A 22,001-nucleotide genomic window follows, 5' to 3' on the forward strand; every position below is an offset into this window, starting at 1 on the left:
CACTCGCGACTGTAAATTATCGATTGGGTCAAGGATTTGCAATTAAAGTGCAGTTATTCACGGCTATTCACAATCGTAGAGCATCGCTGATTCGTTGTGTTTTAACCGCCTTCGATAGCCAACTAAATTATTCAGTCATTAGCCCAGCTCTTGGGCTAGAGGTAAGGGAAGGGAAAGGCGCAGCTAGGGGACTGCTTATCTTCAAAGAATCCATCAGCTGTATCGACTTTTGGCATCGCTCAATGTGACGTCTCTCCCTCGATTACCCCCAAAAATAAAGCAAATTATTATTTTGGGAATCGACAACGAAATCGAGGCAAAAGCAAACAAGTTCCCGAGTTGTGTCCGGGTTTAGTCCAGAAACTTTTTATTGAATACCGCGATAATATGCTGCACTAAATTGAGCACTAATTTATTTGTATAGCAAGTGGGGAAAGAAATGCTACACTAGGAGATACCAGGTGGACAAATAAGGTAATCGAGTAGGGAAATAAGTGGGAAAATACTATGAAAATATCCTATCCTAAAGCTGGTAGCTTTCCTTTATCTACTTTCTAAGATATAACAACCAAGCTTACATTAAATTTATTTTAAAGAGCATATTTCTTAACATTTCTTTAAACTCCTATTACTTTGTCAATTTCCACACAGTTAGCATACCCTTTTAGCATTCCTTTTACCGCTTAAAATTATTCATAACTGACACTGTTAATGACACTATTATGTTTACCTAGGGTTGTTTTTTTTTTTTTTTGTTCTCCGTGCTTTCCTCTGGGAAAATTGACGTCTACATTTGTTGAAGTTTAAATTACAACAAATGTCAATCTTTAACGCGACTCTCAAGAGACACTAAAATTAACCACAAAAAGGTTTTACAAATTAAATTTTCGAAGATGAAACATTTGTTTTAGAGATGTAAATCTGTTTGATATGATTTGATAACTTTGTGATTAATGACAGTTGTTCATTTGCCATCTGAAGGGCATCATTAAAAGCGACAGAGGGAGATTGTGGCTGGTAATGGGAATAAGCGTTGTCAATCAGCGGCCATCATCATTAAAAAATGGGAATGCGAAGCGCAGAGAGCGAGAGAAATAATCGATAACCGATGTGCGATAAGAGAATAGCGATAGCTATAGCTTGGCACTGACAATTGGCAGTGTGTAGCTTTTATTTGCTCGATGTTCTTTTTTTTTTGGCAACATCTCAGCGGTCTAATTAGAGGCCTGCAGCTGAGAAAGATGCAGATAGAGCAAGCAAGATAGAAAAAGACAGAGACGGAGACAGAGACGGAGAGGCAGAAGATAAGCGCGTTAATTGCGGACAGCAGCTGCGATGCGAGCTAATCTCTGGTTTTTGTTTTTGTTGTTGTTATTACTGCTGCTGCACGTGCCGCAAACTGATGCGAGTATCTGTATCTTGAGCTGCGGTATGCGGAGCGCATATCGAAGCGAATAGCTCGCTCTGCGCTGTATCTGTATCTCGCGACACGTGAAGTCCGAGTCGAAAGTCGCAGCGACGCTTCGATTGCGTAATCTGGGCCAATGAAATACCTTCTTGCCGCTTGCCACTAGGTGTGGCAGGCAGGCAGGCGAGGGGGATGCTCGTGTGCATGCCAAGAGACAAAGACAAAGGCAGCGTGCGCGTTGCGAGTATCTGTATGCGTATGCGAAAGATACAAATGTATCTGCGTATCTGTTGACTCTGGAGCACACAACAAGTCGGCATCGGTTAGCGACACTTGCTGTGCGCCTGCTACGCAACACACATTGCCACACACACAAGCGCAACACTTACGTACTGTGTGTGTGAAGTGAAACAGGAAGCGGGCGACAAACGCCCCCAAAAATACAGCTTACTCTCTCTCTCTCTCTATCTCTCTATCTCTCACCTGCCCAGCTTTTGTTCGACGCGCTTTGTATCGCCCACGCACGCACACAAGAAGTGGCAACCCCCTACTACCCCTCTCTCCTCCCTCTTGCCACCTTCGCAGGACTCGCCTCGACTCTCGTTCATCGTGTGTTTGGCTGGCTCGCTTATCGCCTGGCCCCGAGCTTCGAATGGCTTGGCACATTCCGTTGCGATAAGCCTCGCTCACTTCCCTCCCCCTCCCCCTCCCCTCCCCGTCTACCTCCCTCGCTGACTAGTGTTGCACTAGCAACAACTACAACAACAATGTAAATTGGTAGCCTGACCCCAAAGCTCGAGAGCTCCCGAAATGTTGTTTATCACGTTGCCAGCAGAAGCCGGGCGCCATTTTCACTTCAGTTAATTAAGTAAAGGCGACGCAGGGTGGCAGCCAACAGAAGGGGAAGGGGGAAGGGGAGTGTGGGGCAGTCACGTTTTAATCAATCGACAGGCGCGCGCTGCATAAAAGCTATTCACATTTCACATTCAGCGACTCGGCGACAGCGAATCATTTCATTTAACAATTTTCATTGAATGTAACGGCGAATTTTCCAACACTGAAAAGGCTTCATTATGCCTATGTTCGTTCCCCCTCCCCCCCACCTGCTGACTCGTTCCTTTCCTGCACCCCTGAACTTTTCATGTGCTGTCAGCGCGCTGTCATTGTTTCTGCTGCTGCTGTCTTTCAGGCTGCTTTATGCTTCGCGAGCGTTGCATTGACTATGTGTGTGCGAGTGTGTGTGTGATAAGCAATTGCGCCACGTCCTGGCAGTCCTTTGGGAGGGGGGAGAAAGGGGCAGGCTGAGCGGGTGTGCCCGCCCGCTGATAAGGCCGCCAGCAGCGACAACGACAAGTGAAAATGTTCGTCGCTCGCTCGCGTCATCAGCGCAAAATGGAACGAAACTTTTGGCCCCACGGGCACAACGAAAGAGGGTAGAGGGGGTGAAGGGATAGTGTGGCACCTGGACAGGAGTATGCGCCAGTGCAACACACACACACACACTAACACAGGGAAGCATTGCACACTCTGCTCTGCGCTTATCTCGCTCAACAGTCGAGGCGAAGCGAAGCGCTCTCCTAAAACCCCGACTCGCAATGGAATGGAGGAAGAAGAGGGAGAGAGGGACACAAGGAAGCAGCACAGTCCCTGCCTCTGCCCTGCCCCCTCTTGTGTCGCTTCTCTCTCTCACTGTGCACTCCATTTAAAATCTTTTTGCTTATCGCCGCTCGCTGCTCGCCTGATTGATGGCCATAGATAAGGCCTAGCCTAGCCCAAAGAGGGCGGGACACACGGATGGGGATCCCCATCTTTGCTCGGCTGGCTGGCTGACTGGCTGGCTGTGTTGTGTCCTCGTTTCGAGTTGTCGTTGTCCTTGTTGTTGCCCAGCTAGCAGCTAACAGAGCTGCATCGACTGCGCTGCTCCATTTGGCATTGTTTGGTCCCATTAGCGCGGGTGTTATCAGCTCCCAGTTCCCAGCAACAGCTCCAGCTCCCAGAGTCGAGTTGATTCCTTTTTGCCATACACTCTCTGTCTGTCTGTGTATGTGTGTGTGTCTCGCTGTGTGTGTGTGTGTGTGCTGAATGGCTGAGTGAGAGTTTGCGATAAGAATGTAAAATATAAAATATGGCGCTTGGCTCTGCTCTGAGGAATGTCCTTTTTGTGGCTTGCCCAGCCCAGTCTCTCCTCCTCTTCTCCTCCCTCTTCTGTGTCTCTCTTTCACTATCTCTATCTACCCGTTGCTGTTGCTGTTGTTGCTGTGTTGGTATTTTGTCAATTTAATGGCCCCGCGCGACGTTCGGAGAGAAGTCGAGCAAACGCATCGCTTTCTCTTCTTGCTTACTACACATGCCTTCCCGCCTCCCTCCTCCCTCCTTGCTCCTCTTCTTCTCGCCTGCTTGGCCAGCTTTGCTTATCGGCAGCTGCTGTTTCGTTCTCTGTCCTACGTCCTGCGTCCTGTGTGTGCTTCTTGCAGTTTGTCATGCAGTCGCAGTCGAGAATTTATCATTCGCCCAGTTGCCACAGCAGCAGCAACAGGATAAAGGATAAGCAATTTATGTGTGTGCGTGTCCGAGTTTGCTTTAATGAACACCAGCCACAACTACAACTACACTTATTCAGACACTCACACTTATTCACTCTCCGAGTTACAAGTGTATTTGTTTGCGTAATTTGTAATTTAGCAAAATTGTTATTATCCTTGGCGGCCAACTGCTTTTTTATTTGCCAAACAGCCTGATAAACATCTTCCCTTCGCACTCTCATCCCTCCCTCTCCCTTTCAGGGCCAGGTCAGCACCCCCTTTTGGCCACTGGGCAGCTGACTCGAGTCTTCTTCGGGCCAAGTTGTCTCGTGTCTCATGTCTCTCGTAAATGGTTATGATTTTTATGATGCCGCCTGACACTTTGGGTCATGATTCACACGCTGCCACTTGGAGCACACACACACAGCCTGTCTTCCCCCCTCGCTCCTCTTTCCACTCTTCATTGTCACTCAAACACTCGCACAACAAATGGCAGGCAACAATGCGAAACTGAAAAGGAATGCGCACTGATAAGCAGCGCCAAGTGAGAGAGAGCAACGTTTCCGATGTTGCCTCTGTTGTCCTCTTGCTTCTCCTCCCTCACCCTTCTTCCTTCTCTTCCTCTTCCTCTTTGCCACTGCCTTGAGCCTTGTTGTGTGGCACCCTCATCTTGTCAGCTTCACTGTCATCACATGTGGCGCACATGGAGACGGCGACGAAGAAAGAGACGTTGACTGAGACTCTGAATGTGAATAAGACTGAGACATTGTTTTGCTCTCTTCACTCGAAAAGTCGCTTGACATTTCAATAGTGTTTGTCTGTCAATCGAATGACAGTTGTCCTACAAAAAGAAGCTGCGGGAATTTACTATATAAGCTAAACAGTCAGTGAAATTTTAATTTTAAAACATTCATTTCAAGGTTTTAATTTCGATGGGGAAAGCATTATTTTGCAATGCTAAATTTCAATTCATAGGCATAATGATTAAGAAAATTTCTAACTTTCAAGGATGCATATTATTGCTATACGACTCTTTAGTAAATTTTCTGCTCTGGTTAATGCTATTATTAAATTTATAGTATATAATGAATTTATCTGGGATATTACATATAATTTCAAGTAATAGTTATATAATAGTAAAAATGTCTCATTAAATTCGAAATTTTTGGTTTAAGATTATTAATCATACAACATTTCTAATACATTTCTTTCTTCTCTATCTTTTTAGGTGAGTTTTATCTGATGATTTCGACCAGTATTCTATATATTTCATCACTTTATTATTCTGTAAGTATTTTCATTATTTTTAATTCAAAAAGTCCCTCTCTGTAACTTTCACTACTAAGAAGGGTATACAAGATTCGTCAGAGGTACTGCTGCTGTTGCTGCAGCTCATTCTTGAGGCCAATTGACATCGTCGTTTTGTGAGTCTCGGGCTGATCAAGCGGTAGTCGGAGGGTTAGGCACCCGACGAGGCGAATGTGAATGGATGCGAATGTGGCTGGGGCGTGTAAAATATTTTTATTGCACCTTCCTTTTATGATGGCACTTCCGGCTGTGATAGCGGGGCGACGCCGTCGTCGATGCCGATGCCGACCCGTTATCCACTCAAGATCTCGACGCACTGAAGCCGTTGACAGGCTGAAACAAGTAGATGACGAACTGAGCAGCATCATGAAAGAGAGAGGGAGAGGAAGAGAGGGGCAGGTAGATGTCCTTTTTGCCAATACGGCAATTAGCTTTGGTTGCGGCGTGTGCTCTATCTGCATCTCAGCAGACGATGGCACAGACTAAAAAGTGAATAGTGAATGCGGAATGTTGAATGTTGAATGTTGAACACTGAATGATTCATGCTTGTCCCTCTGATGTCTGTTCGTCTGTCCGATGCTCATTTGATGCTGGCGACGCGTCTCGAGAGTCCCGAAAAACCGTTTTGTTCTGAGGCAATTTTAATTTGTGAATTATTGTCTAGCTTCAATAATTTTCTACCTGTGTCTTGCTCATTTAATGCTGGCGTCAGATCGGAAGAGGAAAGAAAAAAAAAAAGAAGAAACGTTTACTGTTTTACAAGGCACTTTTGACTGCGCTCAATTTGCGTATGGCGACGTCGAAGATGCTGATGAGGAGGCGTAGACGACGGAGGCGTGGTCGAAGACGGAGTCATCGCAATATCGGTTATAGGATCATTGACACTTTGTAAGCGTCGCGCCCGCGTCTCGAATTCGATTTCGAGACTCGAGGAGACAGTTTTCGATTTGGGTTTTATGGCTGCGTTTTTGACTTTCGCTGTTGCTGCCGTGGCCCTGGCGAACAAGGGACAAAGAGAGCGATAGGTTCTGACTCGTTCTCGCTTTTTGGCCTCGGCTTTGTGTTTTGTGTTGTGCTGCTTTTAACGACGTCAACTTGACGCCGAACTAATTGATGCGATAACTCGTGTTTATCACTCACTTACGGCAACAGCAGACAGACAGACAGACAAGGAAGAAGATAGAGAGGGAGACGGAAGAGACCGTGTATTCAAAGCAGGCGATGTCGATAACGCAAAAATATTTCGAAAGCAACGACGATGACGACGACGACGATGGCGTCGATGGCATCAGAGGCCATAAGGAACGTTTCCATTTCCATTTTCATTTTTGTTATCGCATTTCTGTGCACTTCTGCTGCCGCTGTCGCCTTATCCAATATTTTAATCTCGCACTTACCAACGGCTGACTGAACTGACGTTCGGAAAGACAGACGGATGGAATGACTGACTGACTGACTGAATCGAGTGAGCCGCGTTTCGCTGCAAGGCCGAAAAGAGGCAGCAGATCTCGGCCTGGTCGACAGATAACATTTTACGTTTTACGATGTTTACGTTTACGTTTCAGTTAAGTTCGGTTCGGTTTGGTTTGGCTTGGTTCAGTTAAGGGGTGCAATCCGATGAAACCCGCACACGTCTCTCCTCTTCTTCTTTAGTCTGCACCCGCATAGCGCCGGCTTCCTGATGCATTAAGCATATTTTATGACCACTTAGAGCCCGCTCACTGACTGGCTGACTGACGGACAACAACTAGCAACAACAAATATTCCTATTCGGTTTTCGCTTTTTCAAGAGTTCAATAAAACTGAAATGACGACTGAAAATGCATCAATCATAAAGCGCTTAGCAATATAATCCACTCTTCCTCAATCCCCGTCTAGCTCCCTTAGCTATTTATTATTTATAGCTGCCATCTTTTCTAATGAAACCCACTCACACAGTCAATAGACAGCTGAGATATTGCTACCATTATCAGCAGAGATTGTTTCAATAGATATCGCGAGTGTTCCTTCCAATTCAATCATATGCACTTAACCTCCCTTGAAGTACAAGGATATTCTTCGGGTTAAATATGTTTGAAATTAGCATTGATATTTCAAAGTTCATTACAATTATATTACTTTTAAAAAATTCAGACAGCTGTGGTGACAGTACTAAAAATAATGCTTAATTTTTCAAGTCTGTCAAAGTCTTTTCATAAATATTAAAAGCATAAGCGTATTAATCCATTTAAAGTATCAGGACATTCTTAGAGATGTTTTTAAGTGGCTTGAAGTTAGCTTTTTATTTTGCAAGTTCACTAAGGCTAAAGAATGTAATACATTCAAAGAATTTCCATAATATTAAAGGTGAATTTATTCGTCCAACTTGTAAAAGCACTTTCCATATTTAATTTTGAATATTATATGAATTTAAATCTTTTTTACTTCCTTTGAAGTATCAAGTATAATGTATAAAGAACTATTTGAAGTTAAAAATGTTCCTCCAACTTTTGAAAGTTAATTTCATACACAAGCTTTAAGTTTAATGTGAAAATTCATTGAAATCTACAAATAATGAAGTATTGAATTTAACACATTATTACGAAATATTGCGGTCTAAATATTTGAATTGTAAATAGCTTTATTATTTAGTATTGAGATCTTTTTCAAAACATTTCAAATTTAAATAAGTTTCCTTTTCATCACGTACGCTTCACACAGATGGAAAGCTTTAAAGAGCTTTAAGAATAGTCAATGTAAACATAGCGTGGCACTAATACAATTACATAGATTCATTAATACATATGCAGAGCAGACTTGAGCTTGCTCAGTGTGATTAGCTGCGAAGAAATTTATGCTCAAGATATTCCAAACAGAGTTTGCTTTTTGGGAGAGTGAGGAATAATTACTACGCACTGTGAGGGAGTCAGAAATAGAGAGAGAGAGAGGAGGAAGGGGAGAGTTCTTAATCTTTGGCAGCGAGCTTAGCTTGGCAACTTTGGACTGCCTCAGATACGCGACATGAAATTTAAATCATTTTGATTGATTGCGCTGTAAAGAAGGCGCTGTGAAAGTCGTTGCCACACTTGGTGGCAAGCAACGTGGGCGAGGCGAGGCGAGACGACGCGCCTCACACCTTGTGCCCATGTTAATTGATTTAATTTGATTACAATGAAGTCATTCAAGGTGTCGACGCTTCATAAATATGCAGAGCTGCGAGTTAAGTTGCTCGCGATGGTCCTGCCACTTGCCACCTGCTGTGGCACAGAGATAGAGAAGGGGGGGAAAGATGTAAGCAACTGCTCTCAAGGTTGGAGTTGAGCAAACACTGCGCACATTATGAGATTACACAAGACTCTCAGAGAGCGAGAGAAGAGAGATGAGAGATATAGAGATATACTCTATCTGCAGCTCAGCATTCCCCTGGTGATTAAGCTCGGTTTCAATGTGCAAGTTTCAAGTTACAACAACTGCAATAACAACGAAAACAACAACAACAAGTTGTGCCACAAAACAGCAGAAAACAAAAAGTGAAGCCAAGTAAAAAAAAACTCAACTCAAGTAGATTTATTTCTTGATAAATGTTTTTGGCTGTTTGTTGTTTTGTTTCCCTTTTTTTATATGCTTTGCCACAGCAACAACAACAGCAACAACAACAACAGAAACAACGAGAAAATGCTGCTTTTGCTAATCTTAACGACGCATCTGCGAGGCGAACGAAATGAAATAACGCGACTCGGCAGCGTGTGGAAAAACAACAAATGCAACAACAACAACAGCAATAACAACAACAGTCGAAAATAACCCCCAAACTGCGACGGCCGCAGCAGCAGCGGCAAACTGTTATCAGCAGCAGGATCTTATCAGTGTTTTGCATCTGCGCCGACTGCGACTCGAGACTTGAGACTCAAGACTCGAAAAGTGTTGAGTGTTGAGCTCTCTGAACCGAATTCACCTCGCCTCCTCTCTCTCGAGACTCTGCCATATCGAGGTCGCTTCGGGTCGCTCTCTAGCGTGTGAGTGTGTGTGTGTGTGTGTGTGTGTGTGTGTGTGTGTGAAGCGGGTGTGCCTCTGTGTGTGTGTGTGTGTGTGTGTGTGTGTGTGCTGCGTCATTTGCAATTGCAGCAGCAACAGCAATTACAACAAAAACTCAAAGGCAATAATAACAACATGATTTGCAGCATAATTGCATACCCTGTAAATGAGGCAGAAAATAAGGCAGAATTTGAGTAGAGTGAACAAGAAACAAGCGAGGGAAAAGAAGAAGAAAAAGTTGCTAGGAAAGTGATGTAGTTTGTTTTTACTAATCATGGAACCATTCAAGAAATAATTTACTTAAATGAAAAAATTATGTAATATATGTTTGAATTTAACATGTAAAACTGTGAACATTGAAATAGCAGTGCGGTAGAAACCAAACTACAAATTACATTTGCCTTTATAGTTGATTCCTTATTGGTATTAAATATGGGAGATGCTTAACAGATTTATATAATCTACCAGTCATTATTGATATTCGAAGTGATATGCGATGTCATGCATTCTCTATGAAAATTAGATATTTAGAGGGTATCAGAAATATACTTGAGTGCCATAAGAAAGTTAACTACAGGGTATTCGGCAGTCTCAATAGCCTATAATTAACTCCATTTTGTAAGCCGCTTTCCATAGAGTTGCGTTCATTAATCGGGCAACGTAGATCTGGCTTTATTTACCTTCCATATTTATGCCAATAAATGAGCACGTAACAACAATGACACACATCCAGAAAAGCAAAAGAGTGACAGAGAGAGATTGAGAGACAGCAAACTGTACTTAACATCTACATAATTGCAAAACAATTGCCTACAGTTGAGCCACAGCTGACAGCAAGCAAAAAGAGAGAGAAAACTGAGGTGAGCCACTGTCGCCACTGCATTGCCTGCTTTGGTAGTTCATCAGCCTATGAACAACAGCAACAACAACAGCAACAGAAAACAACACAACAACAACTGCAATAAAACATTAACAATGTTAAGCACATTTATCAAAAACCTTTTGCAGATATTCACGCATGAAGTGTTTATCGCTGCATAAACTCCCGACTCTCGACTCCAACTCCAACTCCAGCCTCGAACTCCGGCTCAAAAACACCCACCAAATGTGAATGTGAAAATTTATTCAGAATAACAAGAAAGCAGTCAAAACAGGACAGACCCAAGTCGACTTTTAGGTACTCTTGACTAGAATACACTCATTTAGTAAAGTGATGATATAAATGAGACACAAATTTATTAAATAAAACTGCTTTTAAATGATAGATGATAAACTGATAAACTGTTCACCAATAAATTAAAATTTGATTATTAGCTCATTCAATATTCTAAAAATTCCAAACTTATTCTTTAATGCTGTCCATATCTCGCTTACCGGCCACTTCGTTGTGCACAATTTGCACTTATGGACAGATGATAAACTGGTTCATTAATACTATAGTTAACCAATAAGTTAAAAGGTTATTATTAGCTCATTCAATATTTTAAAAATTCCATACTTATTTTTTAATGCTGTCTTATATACATCCATATCTCACTTACCCGCCACTTCGTTATGCACAATTTTCACTTATGGGCCACCTTTAAGTTATTCAACATGTTCGCTAAACTTACACTATAAAAATTATCGAAAAAAATCTGTTGCTTCTCGTTTCAAGTTTCTCAGCTTAGCAGTTTGTTCAGTTTCTGTTGAGGCCACTAAACGAGTTATTGCATATTTGAAATTGCATTGCATTGAATTTGATTTTCGACCCTTAATTGGTAAGCTCTTAGAACTGAAATCTATTGTAATAAAGTCAGTTATGATCTGTTGCGGTTCTCCAAAAGCTGTCACAATTGAGTGTAGCTTTCTGAAGGGTATTGTGAAAGGTTTGGACTGGCACGGTTAAGGGGAGGGGGAAGGGCGTAAGGGTGGAGGGTGAAGTGCGTGGCAACACGACGGACGACGTCAGCAGCGGCGGCAAGCGGCACGTTTAATGAATCTAATTAAAAGTCAACAATGGCAAACGAGATAATCGTCGTTGAAGGCAGGGGAACTAGCAAAGAGCGCAGAGGGGAGAGGACAGAGGGAGGGGGGTAGGTGAAGCGGGTGTTGGCGAGCAACGCATGCGCAACATGGCAAATGCAGTCGCAGTCGACGTTAGCGTCGCCAATGCAGTCGCAGTCAACACAGGCAGCGAAGCAGCGAACACAGCTGATTGAGAGAAAATGCAAGCCAAGAGAGAGAATGTGTAAATGCAAGCAAAGAGTGTGTGTTAGTGTGTGTGTGTGTGTGAGAGAGAGAGAGAGAGAGCGTTGTGGGCACACTGATAAACATCTGGCAAACGTTTTGCATCTGCAAAAGCTGTCAGGCAAATGAAATAAACCAAACGCCGATAAAAGCGCGCGATAAAGCGAACAACGAAGCAGAGCGAGACAGACAAAGCCAGAGAGGGAGACAGGATGAGTGTGTGTGGAGCTGGGGGAGGTGAAGGCAAAGCAACATTAAAATAGATCAACGCTCGCTGATAAACACAATGAAAACTGAAAAGCGCCAAAGCCAAAGCTAAAGCTGAAGCCAACTCGATGAGGATGATGGCAATGAGAATGGCAATGGCTATAAACGAGGGGAGAGGAGTACAATAGGAAGGGGCAGGGAGGGTGTGGATTGGGGCAGGTGTTAGCTGGGGACTGTTGGCCACTGCAGGAAATGAACTCTGCTCGATGGGAGGCCACACAAAAGGGGTGATAACAGCAGCAACTGAAGCAGCAGCAGCAACTGAAGTAACATCGACATCGACAACGACAGACAATCTCTGCTTTGAATGTATCTTTGTTTTTGGGGCTACGCGTATACTACACTCAACCCTGTTTTCTTGCAGTGCAGAGCCAAAAACAGATACAGATACACAGATACAATTAAACACAAAACGCTTATCACTAAGCAATAATCAGAATTCCATTAGCCGTACGACGCGATATCGCATTCAAGCATCTCTCGCACACACACACACAAGCACACACACGCAGTGGCTTTGTTGAATGTATCTTTGTAGCTGTAGCTGTGTATAGATGTATCTGTATCTGTAAGTGCACAGCGCACACTGCCTCCAAATTGCAACTGTATGCGTATCTCTCGCTCTCTCTCTCTCACTTTATTCATGTGTGTCTCTCTCTCGCTCTTGCTATCCGTTTGTTGCTGCTGGTTGGCTGCCTCGGGCCTTGCCTCGCCGGCTGCCTCTGCTTGCCTCTGCTGCCGCTGCCGCTGCCAACCAGTTGGCTTGCCCCTCTGTCGTGTGTCTGTGTGTCTCGCTGACTGTGGCTGGTTGGTCGATGTTATCTAACTGCGCGCCGCGCTGCGCTCTTATCAGTGCTTTATCAGTTTTTGTTTCGAATAATTTCGAACGACGTTCGTTGTTGTTGTCGTTTCTGTTGCTGTTGCTGTTGTTGCTGTTTTGTGGCTGCGAAGGAAGCTCGAGCGCAGCAGCGAGATATCTTATTTCAGTTGGCAGTCAACCGGCGAGCGAGCAAAGCGAGTGCGAGTGTGTGTGTCAGTGTGTGTGTGTCGGATACAGATACGAATCCAAAAAGACGACGCAGAGACCTCGACTGCTGGGACTGCTGCGGAGACCTGGGAATAGGACTGCTAGGAAGGCTGACTGGATGGCTGATAGGGCTGGCAGATAGACTCAACTGGCAGACTGGCAAATGAAAGATAAACAACTTTACCACCAGCAAACCAAACCAGCAAAGAGGGAGACGGAGACGGACAAGTCGCAGTCATTGCGAGTCATCAACAAACATCAGCTGTGTGGCGCTGCCAGCGTCGACGTCGTCGTCGTCGTTATTCGGCTGGCCTCGGTATCTTTGTATCTCACAGATACACAACGACAGGCAGACAGACGGACAGACAGCAGGCAGAGAGACAGCACAAAATTTCATTACTCAGCGCCTGCTCAACTCTCGTCTCGTGTCGTCGCTCGACTCTCGCTGCTCTCCGCTCTCCACACTCTCCACTCTCCGCTCTCTGCTCTGCCGTCTCGAATGCCGTCGACTGCTCTGCTCTGCTTTGGGCTGCGTTTGTCAGTTTGCCGTAGAACGCGAAGCGAGCAGCAACGAACGAACGAAGCTCGACACTACGCCGCGAATGCCGAAAGCAGAGTCGTAGAGTCAATCACTCAATCAACAGCGCAGTCAATCAACGCGAGTGAGTGCCAAGTGAATATGTGAATATGAATATTGTGAGTGCAATCGAAAATGCGCCAAGTGCCACGAAAGAAATGAGCAAGTAAAACTAAGAAAAAAGTGAGGCAAAACATTTGTTGCCAGCCACCCCTCCCCCTACAACTCCCCCACTCTTAAAGCCCCCATTCAACGTCAAAGTGGATACAAGAAGCGTTGACTAATAGCCATGATCAGCACTCAAACAACAACAACAGCAGCAGCAGCAGCAACAAAAGGTGAGACGATCCCGTGGGTGAGCCACCGGACATTCTCTCTCTCTCTCTCCCTCTCTCTCTCTCTGTCTCCCTCTCTTTCGAAACACACACGTTGCAAGGGTTAACTCCCCTTCGCCTCTTCCCCACCGTGCTGACCGAAAGAGTCGCCTTCACAAGCTATCCCAAGTTATCCCAGCGGCAGCTGAGGCAGCTTTTGCTTTTGCTTATCAGTCGACTATCTACGCTGTGTGGCTACACATTCATTCCTTGCCTCACATGTGTCTGTGTGTGTGTGAGAGTGTATACATGTGTGTGTGTGTGATATCTACAATCTGGCGAACGAAGGAGAAATAAAAACGGAGGAATTCTGCGGATTGTTGTTATTATTGTTATTATAATTCCTTGAAGTGAATATCAGCGAAATATAATCAAAACGAGAAAACCACAACAACAACAACAACAACACGAGCTTGGACTTGGACTTGAACATGCTCTTGGTCTTCGTCTGCGTCTTGGCTATATCCATAGCTAAACCCGAGTTGGACTACGGCTTTGGCTTTGGCTTTGGCTACTGAGCTGGCGTTGAAACCGGGCGTTGTATTGGCCTGTGTTTTGTTGTCTTGAATTGTGTTGCGTTGTGTTGTGCGTACTTAACAGATACGATTGCGATATGAATAACAACAACAACAATCACAGCAGCAACCACAACAATCACAGCAACTCGAACAGCAACGGCGGGACTCACATTGTTTTCACTCGAAGCAATTATTGTGCACAACAATATTTTATTATGTATTTAGCAGCGTTTTATGAATAACACGAATAATAATGAATAACCCAATGCACACATTCAACACTCGATATTGATTATTCGATATTCAACTGCAAGATACGAAATTAATAATACAAGATTATTAATTGGTCATTTTTTGTATGCGCTTAATACGCATTCAATTTTTGGTTGGATAAAGCACAAATATTGGATAAAAAGCATATTAAGAGATAGAAAGAGAGGTGTGGAGAGAGAGAGAGAGAGAGAAGTGAAGGAATAAATATACCACAAAAACACTAAAAATATACCAAACATTTGTTATATTGATATAGTACTGTATTCAAAATATACCATTGTGAACAAAAGATTGTCAGCTTAAGCAACTATAACAATGCGGTATTATTCTTTTTAAGATATACCAAATTAATATACCACAAAAATACTAAGAATATACCAAACCATATACATATTTGGTATACTTATATAGTACTACATTCGATATATACCAGATTGTCAGCCAGAGTAACTGCGGTATTATTATTCTTAAGATATACCACAAAATACTAAAAATATACTAAACCATATACATATTTGGTATATTTATATAGTACTACATTCGATATATTCCGTATAGTGCAAAATATACCAGATTTTCTGCCAAAGTAACTGCAGTATTATTATTCATAAGATATACCAAATTAATATACCACAAAAATACTAAGAATATACCAAACCATATACATATTTGGTATATTTATATAGTACTACATTCGATATATACCAGATTGTCAGCCAGAGTAACTGCGGTATTATTATTCTTAAGATATACCACAAAATACTAAAAATATACTAAACCATATACATATTTGGTATATTTATATAGTACTACATTCGATATATTCCGTGTAGTGCAAAATATACCAGATTGACAACCAGCTACTACAAAGTAACTCTCGAAGTCTCCTGTAACTATTTCTAACAAGAACTTAAATTAAACATGTTAATGCTATACAATCTCAAAGCTATTATCACAACAGATACGACAAAAAAATAGCAGCTATTAGCATGAGTAATAATTGTATAATGATAGGTCAAATTACTTTTGAGCTTGGGTTAATTGCAAAATGAACTGGCAAACAAATTGCATATTGATTAATTTTCAATGGCTGTAATTATTTACTTTACTTATTCGAATTGATTGCAACAGTCGCTTTTCTTTATCTTACAGGAGATTGTTCCGATACCACAGAAGAGATGACCGTCGACAGCAGAGGTGAGTGTCAAGCGCCCAAATCGAATTCAAATGTCAATTGTCAATTTTCCCGCCCCTTGCTTCTGTCTCTGTCTCTGTCCATGTCCCTTACTCCCTCACTCTATGGGCCATTTGCTAAGCCGCTAAGCGCTGAACGTCCGTCTCCCTGGGAAGTGGCTAAAACTGTTATCAGTTTGCAGTCAGGGGCGAAAGCGAAATCCGAACCAGAGGCAGACACATAACCCGTCCGTTAATGCCAATAATAAATGTGACTCAGTGTATGAATGTGTGTGAGTGAATATCTCTGTGTGTGTGTGTGTTTCGTCCTCCTGCATGCTGCTGATATTTTGCCAATAAAAATTTAATCTGCTTTCATATCCAGGGAGGCAAGGGGAAAGGGGTGAAGGGGGTGGGAAGAGGGGAGACAGAGGAGTGATGAGGTCCTTCTAATATAATATTCGTGGCAATTGCTCTTTATCTGTGCAGTGCCAAGCGAAATGCGATGATTGGTCGCTTGGAAAGTCGAATGCCAAAAGCCGCAATCCTCAGTCTATGCCACACTCCCAGCTCCTGCCCCTGCCCTGACTCACTCCTCTACCCCACGTCTGGAGGGCTCGCTTAAGCTGCGGCCTCTGGGAGTGCGGTTGCGATTTTGACACCTCAACTAAGTGCGAACCCTTTGCTGAGAGGAAGAGAGACAGAGAGAGAGGGCGACTCTGATGACAGTTGACAACCCCTTTTTTTGGGCAGTACAGGAAATGATGGAATAACCAAAGCAACCCTATCTTCTTCTTCTTCTTCTACCCGCCTCCCCGAACCCTGTCAAGTTGTGTGCGTGTTGTGACTTAACTGGCATCATCATCGGCATCAATTTCGTATCACTTCATAATCATCCACAATGTCAACGCAGCAGCAACTGAGTTTATGAAGCACCCAAGCACCCTTCCACCACCCACAACCCTCTCTAAACTCTGATGATGATGATGTTTGCAACCAGCAGCAGCAGCAGCAGATGCAAGAAGCAGACAGTCGAGGACGCTGCTTCAGTTAGTCCGTTTTGTGGCTGGTCAACCTGCGACCTTTCAGTCGAGATGCGAGAGAGGAGAGAGGAGAAGCGTCGGGAGCTAGCGCTCGACATTCCACGCCATTTCGCTGCCTTCTCAAGCATTCATCATTAATAATCCCCCTCAGCCAGCAGGCTCCTCTATCTTCCCTTCCACGTGGCCTTTTTTGTGCTGCGTCAGTGAAAGATTTGCAGCAGCCACACACAGACAAGCCAGCGGACAGACGGAGAGACGGACTGCGACTGGAGCACAGAGACAACAAGAGTGGCCAAGTGGGCATAACAGTGCCGCCAAAAGTGGGCGTTTGTCTGCGCTAATCTTTATCTAGCTGTTGACACTCCATGGCAACGCTGCCGCTGCCTTGGCTGCTGCTGCTGCTGTGGCTGTTGTTGCTGGTTGCTGGTCGGTCTGCAGCAGTAGCAGCAGCAGCAACGACAAACAAAAAAGTGTGGCAAAACGCAGAGTCACATTCCTTTTGTCGCCCCTCACGCACGCTCCGCCCCGTCCATCGGTCACCCCGTGCTGCCCTTCTTCTACCCCTCCCCTTGCCTTCTTCGCCGCCGCTCACAACTTTTGCCTTTTGTGTGCGCTTGAATTCTATTTAAGTGCCACCTGCCGGGGCATGCCAACTATAGCGTCAGCTTGGCATCTTCTCCCATTAAGTAGCTTCGTGATTATCAAGTAATAATGTTGACTTTTGACATGCTAATCCAATATACTGTATTACTTAGACTTTCGAAATACAGTTCTATACTACATAAAAAGTTAAAGTTCTACATAGGTTTTCAAATTGAACAGCTTAGAATAATTTGCATTTCTATAAGAAATACAGTTCTAAACAATATTTCAACTATTTTGATTTAACACTTAGACCTCTTATTTGAAAAGCAGTTGATTGTAGCTTTTAACCACTGTAATTAAGTTTTGACAATCGGAAATCTAACATTTTAAATATCTCATGCAATTTAATTAAACTTCTAGAGTGCTTATATCGAATAGCTAATTAATTATTCTAAATTAGTTGACATCATACAGGAATAGATCTAATATAATTCCACGTATTTTAATATATTTAACAGTTCGTATTGCAAACATTTTAAAATGTTTTCGCAAGTTTAACGTAGACTCTTTCTAACAACAAACTTAGATAAAGCTGGCGAATATTCACTTAATCATTGGGGAATTCCTCGTTGTCAACGGACAAATAAGTGATAACGACTCAATTGATATTTCATAAATAATATTGATTATAAAGTTTTGCTCGCACTGCCCCCAAAACGTTATCTTAAATTAACATAAACACTGAACAAAAGACCAATTTCTAGAATCAGGAATGTAGTTTTTGATCTTCTAATAAGATAAGTCCTTAAACTTTAAGTTGTTTCCTTTTATTAATAAGAACTTGAGTCTTATATCAAATGTTCTTGAAATCAAGATGTGTTTCCTAACATTGAGATTTTCATATTCTTGACTAGACCAAAATCTAGATTTTACAATTTTTTTTCAGTGTAAAACTAGGCTACATTTTGAGTAAGGAAGATATTTAGTAACTGAAGATTACAGGGTATTTGCTAGTGGTGCAGTTTCCCTAAAGAATTCGTTCAGTTATTCTGGCTGATTTTTGCTGTTGCCGCCCACCGAGTCAACCTTGCATTTGTTGTTCTCGTTGCTGTTGTAGTTGGTGTTGTTGTAGTTGCTGTTGTGGTTGTTGTTGCTATTCATATTGTTGTTGTAACTCGTAACTGTTGTTACCATAGTGTTAGCTACTGTTGTTGTTGTTGTTGCTTAGGTTTGGTGCTCTTCATTTGCTGCTGTTGTTGAATTTGATGTTGTTGCTGCTGTTGTTGGTGTTGCTGCTGTGCAATGTACTGTAAGCGCATCTACAAGCTCTATATCTCACTCTCGCCTCCCCTCACTCCCCACCGCACACTCTCTGTATGTGTGTGTGTGGGGTTTTTATCTGTAAAATTCATGAATGCTTCGGCTTATCTGGCCGAATTGCATACTTGCAGTGCACCCCAGACCACAGAGACCCCAAAAGCCCAGGGCCAAAGCCACATTCGAGAGTCGAGAGCAAAAGCCTGTCCTCCTCTCCTCCTGTCCTCCTGTTGCTCCCCCCGTACTCCTCTGCTGCTGCTGTCCTGGCCTCGTTTGCTCTTTTGTTGCTTGTTGTTGGCAGCGTTTTTGTGGTTAGCTTCGCTCAACTCAGCTCAACTCAGCTCAGCTCAACTCAGCTTGGCTGCCGCTGCCTGTCTTCTAATGGCGCTAAGTGAGCTACCTTCCTTCTGTTGCCCCTTCGCTCTGCTTGTCTGTCTGCTCCATCCACATGAGCGCCACTCTCTAATGGCATTTTATCTATGGCATAATTTTTTATTATTGTTGTTGCTGTGTTCTTTTTTTTCGCCATGGCTTAATGACAATCCGAAAATACACAGAGACAGCGAGTCAAATTGTTAGATAGCTTTTCGGCATGTAATTAATCATTTGACGGCCAAGTTTTAGCTCTATTCCCCCTTCTCACGTCGCTGTTCACTCGCTGCTCAAGTTGCCATGCGGGACGCGTTGCAGCTTTTTGCTGCGGGCCACACAACAGCAACAACAACCACAAATGACAACAGCAACTGCACCAAAAAAAAAAACCTAACAGCAGTTGAGTGGAAGAGAGCGGCAGAGGGGGGATGGGGAAGAGGGAGGGGAGGAGGAGACTCTACAGAAATCCATTACGCGCCTTGGTTTATCAGCGAACGTCCATCGTCTCCAGCAACAACAGCAACAACAAGTCACATTACGCATACGCACTGTGACCGAGAGGCAAAGTCAACTTTCGCTTGGAATTGAACTGGCGCCTGCTCATATTTCGCATTTATGATTAACTGCACACCATCCAAGTGTGTGTGAGTGTGTGTGTGTGTTTGTATGTGTGTCGTATCATTGCCCAAAAATCGCAGAGCAAAAACATAATTTTATTTGCACTTTATTTTACGCTTTTGCTGCGGCCCTTTTCTCTGCTTTATTTGCGAGGGGCACGCGAGGGTGGCAAATAAAATTTATACTTTTTAACAATAAATTACACAACGTTGCACCACATGTGTCCAAATATTGACACACACACACACACACACAGTGTTCCACAAAAAGGGGCAGGCACTTGGCCTGGTAATCCTTTTTATGAAATTTATTCGTTCGCTTACCAGAAAAGAAGAAAAAAATAAGAGCAGAGTTCTTATCGCCGGCCACAGATCGCCACAGGCAGCCAGCCTAAGTCCTGCCTGCTGCTGCTCCTGTCTTGAATGATGATGAACATGGCAATGATGATAATGATGACGATGCCTTCGACTTGGGCTGCTCATAAAATCTCGCTTAGAGTGTGAGAGGCAACTTTGCAGGTTGGCCTTGTCCTTGCGGTTGCGCACACACAAAGCGATGGGTAACTGAGGGGAGTGGAATGGAGAAGGGGGAGCGGCGAGGGGGGCAACTGTCCGCCTGTCCGTGTGGCTGACTGAGTGACTTGGCTCAATGGTGGCCATAACACCACGCAATCCTTTGGATAAATTTTCTTATCTTTCTCGACCAGACGACGATATTATTTTTAATACAGCCCCCCAAAAAATTTGTGTGTCAGAGTGTGAGTATAGAAATGTGTATGTGTGTGTGTGCCTCATAAATGTCCTGTGTATGTGTGTGTGTGTGTGTGTGTGATTTATGTTGTAATTTTTTTATGTGATATGAGCAGCATTTTATGATGAGTTTTCCTCATTTTTGTGTGTGGTCGCCCGATGCCTTTGCTTTTGCTATTGGATTTGCTGTCTCCTGTAACTTTAGATGGCGATTGAATAAATGAATGAGTGATATGAATGCCAGCAGAGTGAATGGCAAGTGAATGGGAGGCAGGACACACTCGAAAGCTGACACTTTGCGAAATGCTTGTCAATTAGCTGCATTTGTTGTTGTTGCTGTTGTTGTCGGAAATCATTTTCCATTTACCATTTTCAAACTCATTTCTGTTTGCATTCGCATTGCGCGACCCTCGTCTTCGTCTATTTATTGAAATTGTTGTTGTTGCTGCTGATTTGTGCAACATTCGAGTTAATGTGCTCAGCTTGAGGCGGGGCACATAAATCGATTTGTTGCAAGCAAACACAAGCGAGCTAGCTCACAAATTGAATTGAAATCCTTTTTGAGCATTGTTGAATCAACCGAACAAAGAGGAGTGAAGTGTGGAATGAGTGGGGAGTGCGACTGCTAGATTAAGTGTTGATTAACGTCTGATGACAGTGCACAAAAAAACACACGACAGCAGCGAGTGTTGATAAAGACAACAGAAGATTGGAGATGAGAATTCTCTTTAAGCATTTATTGACATTCTTTTTATTGACAAGACTTTGTTCAATAAATTTGCTTTTTAGTTTAGTTAAAGGATACTTCAATATTATTTCAATTTATGCTCATACAAATAGAGATTCAAATAACTTGATAGTTAAGCAACTTCTTTATATCGAAATCAAATTTAAACTGCTTAAGTTTCATTGTATTTTATTTAAGTGTGCCGTTTATCGATTCTGGCGCAACTTCTTTATATCGAAATGAATCTGTGAAGTTTCATTTTATTGTAGTTAATTGTGCCGAATCTCGAGTCTTCACTCTTTTGTTGTGCAGTGTAGCTGTGATCCTTAGGGACCTCCCCTCGCGAGGCTCGTTAAGCTGAGCATAAAGCGCGACACTTTGGCACTCATTACAAGCTGTTAGCAAGCACTTTGCACTTCATCAAGCCAAAAGGGCAGCAAGGCAGACAGACAACAGCAGCAGGTAGGCACACAGGTAGACAACACACGCACAACACAGAAACAGAGAGAGAGAGAGAGAGAGAGAGAGAAAGACTTCTTCTGCTTTTGGCCAGGCCTGCATTATGGCTTATTTGCTTGTCAGTCACTCGCAGCCTTCTCCTCACTGTTATTTCCCCACGTTGTGGCTGTAAACGTTTACTGTGCCACCAAAAGAGGCAGACAGATCTGCGAACAGTTGCCCCACTCCACTCCTCGCTCTCCTCGCCTCCTTCTCGCTCACTTTTGGAGCCCTAATTGGTAGGTAATGATGTGTCTGCTGTGCCGCTTTGTTAGTCACTCGAGGCGCAGGCAAAGACTCTGAAGGAAGAAGGAAGAGCCAGAGCTCGTTGTTGCGTGGCTGAAGCTGCAACTTGAGGTTGCGACTGCGAACTGCGGAGACTCTGCGTGTCGGCATTTGGCT

The 22,001-nt window shown here is 43.4% G+C and overlaps 1 protein-coding gene across 2 annotated transcripts in view; it reads left to right on the top strand.

Annotated features, from left to right (window-relative positions):
* The window catches only part of LOC117566112 (zinc finger protein ush), a 60,433-nt gene that overhangs the window by 28,045 nt on the left and 10,387 nt on the right, over positions 1-22,001 (top strand). Inside the window, exons 1-2 of one of the 2 annotated variants that reach the window (XM_034245581.2) lie at positions 13,118-13,690; positions 15,670-15,714. In XM_034245581.2, the coding sequence (XP_034101472.1) occupies positions 13,642-13,690; positions 15,670-15,714 (94 nt within the window). In that variant the 5' untranslated portion in view covers positions 13,118-13,641. Of the gene's footprint in view, positions 1-13,117; positions 13,691-15,669; positions 15,715-22,001 lie in introns of those variants that run through there. The other variant, XM_034245582.2, reaches the window with a different exon arrangement.

This window comes from Drosophila albomicans, chromosome 2L (assembly GCF_009650485.2).
Source record: "Drosophila albomicans strain 15112-1751.03 chromosome 2L, ASM965048v2, whole genome shotgun sequence".
Taxonomy (NCBI): Eukaryota; Metazoa; Arthropoda; class Insecta; order Diptera; family Drosophilidae; genus Drosophila; species Drosophila albomicans.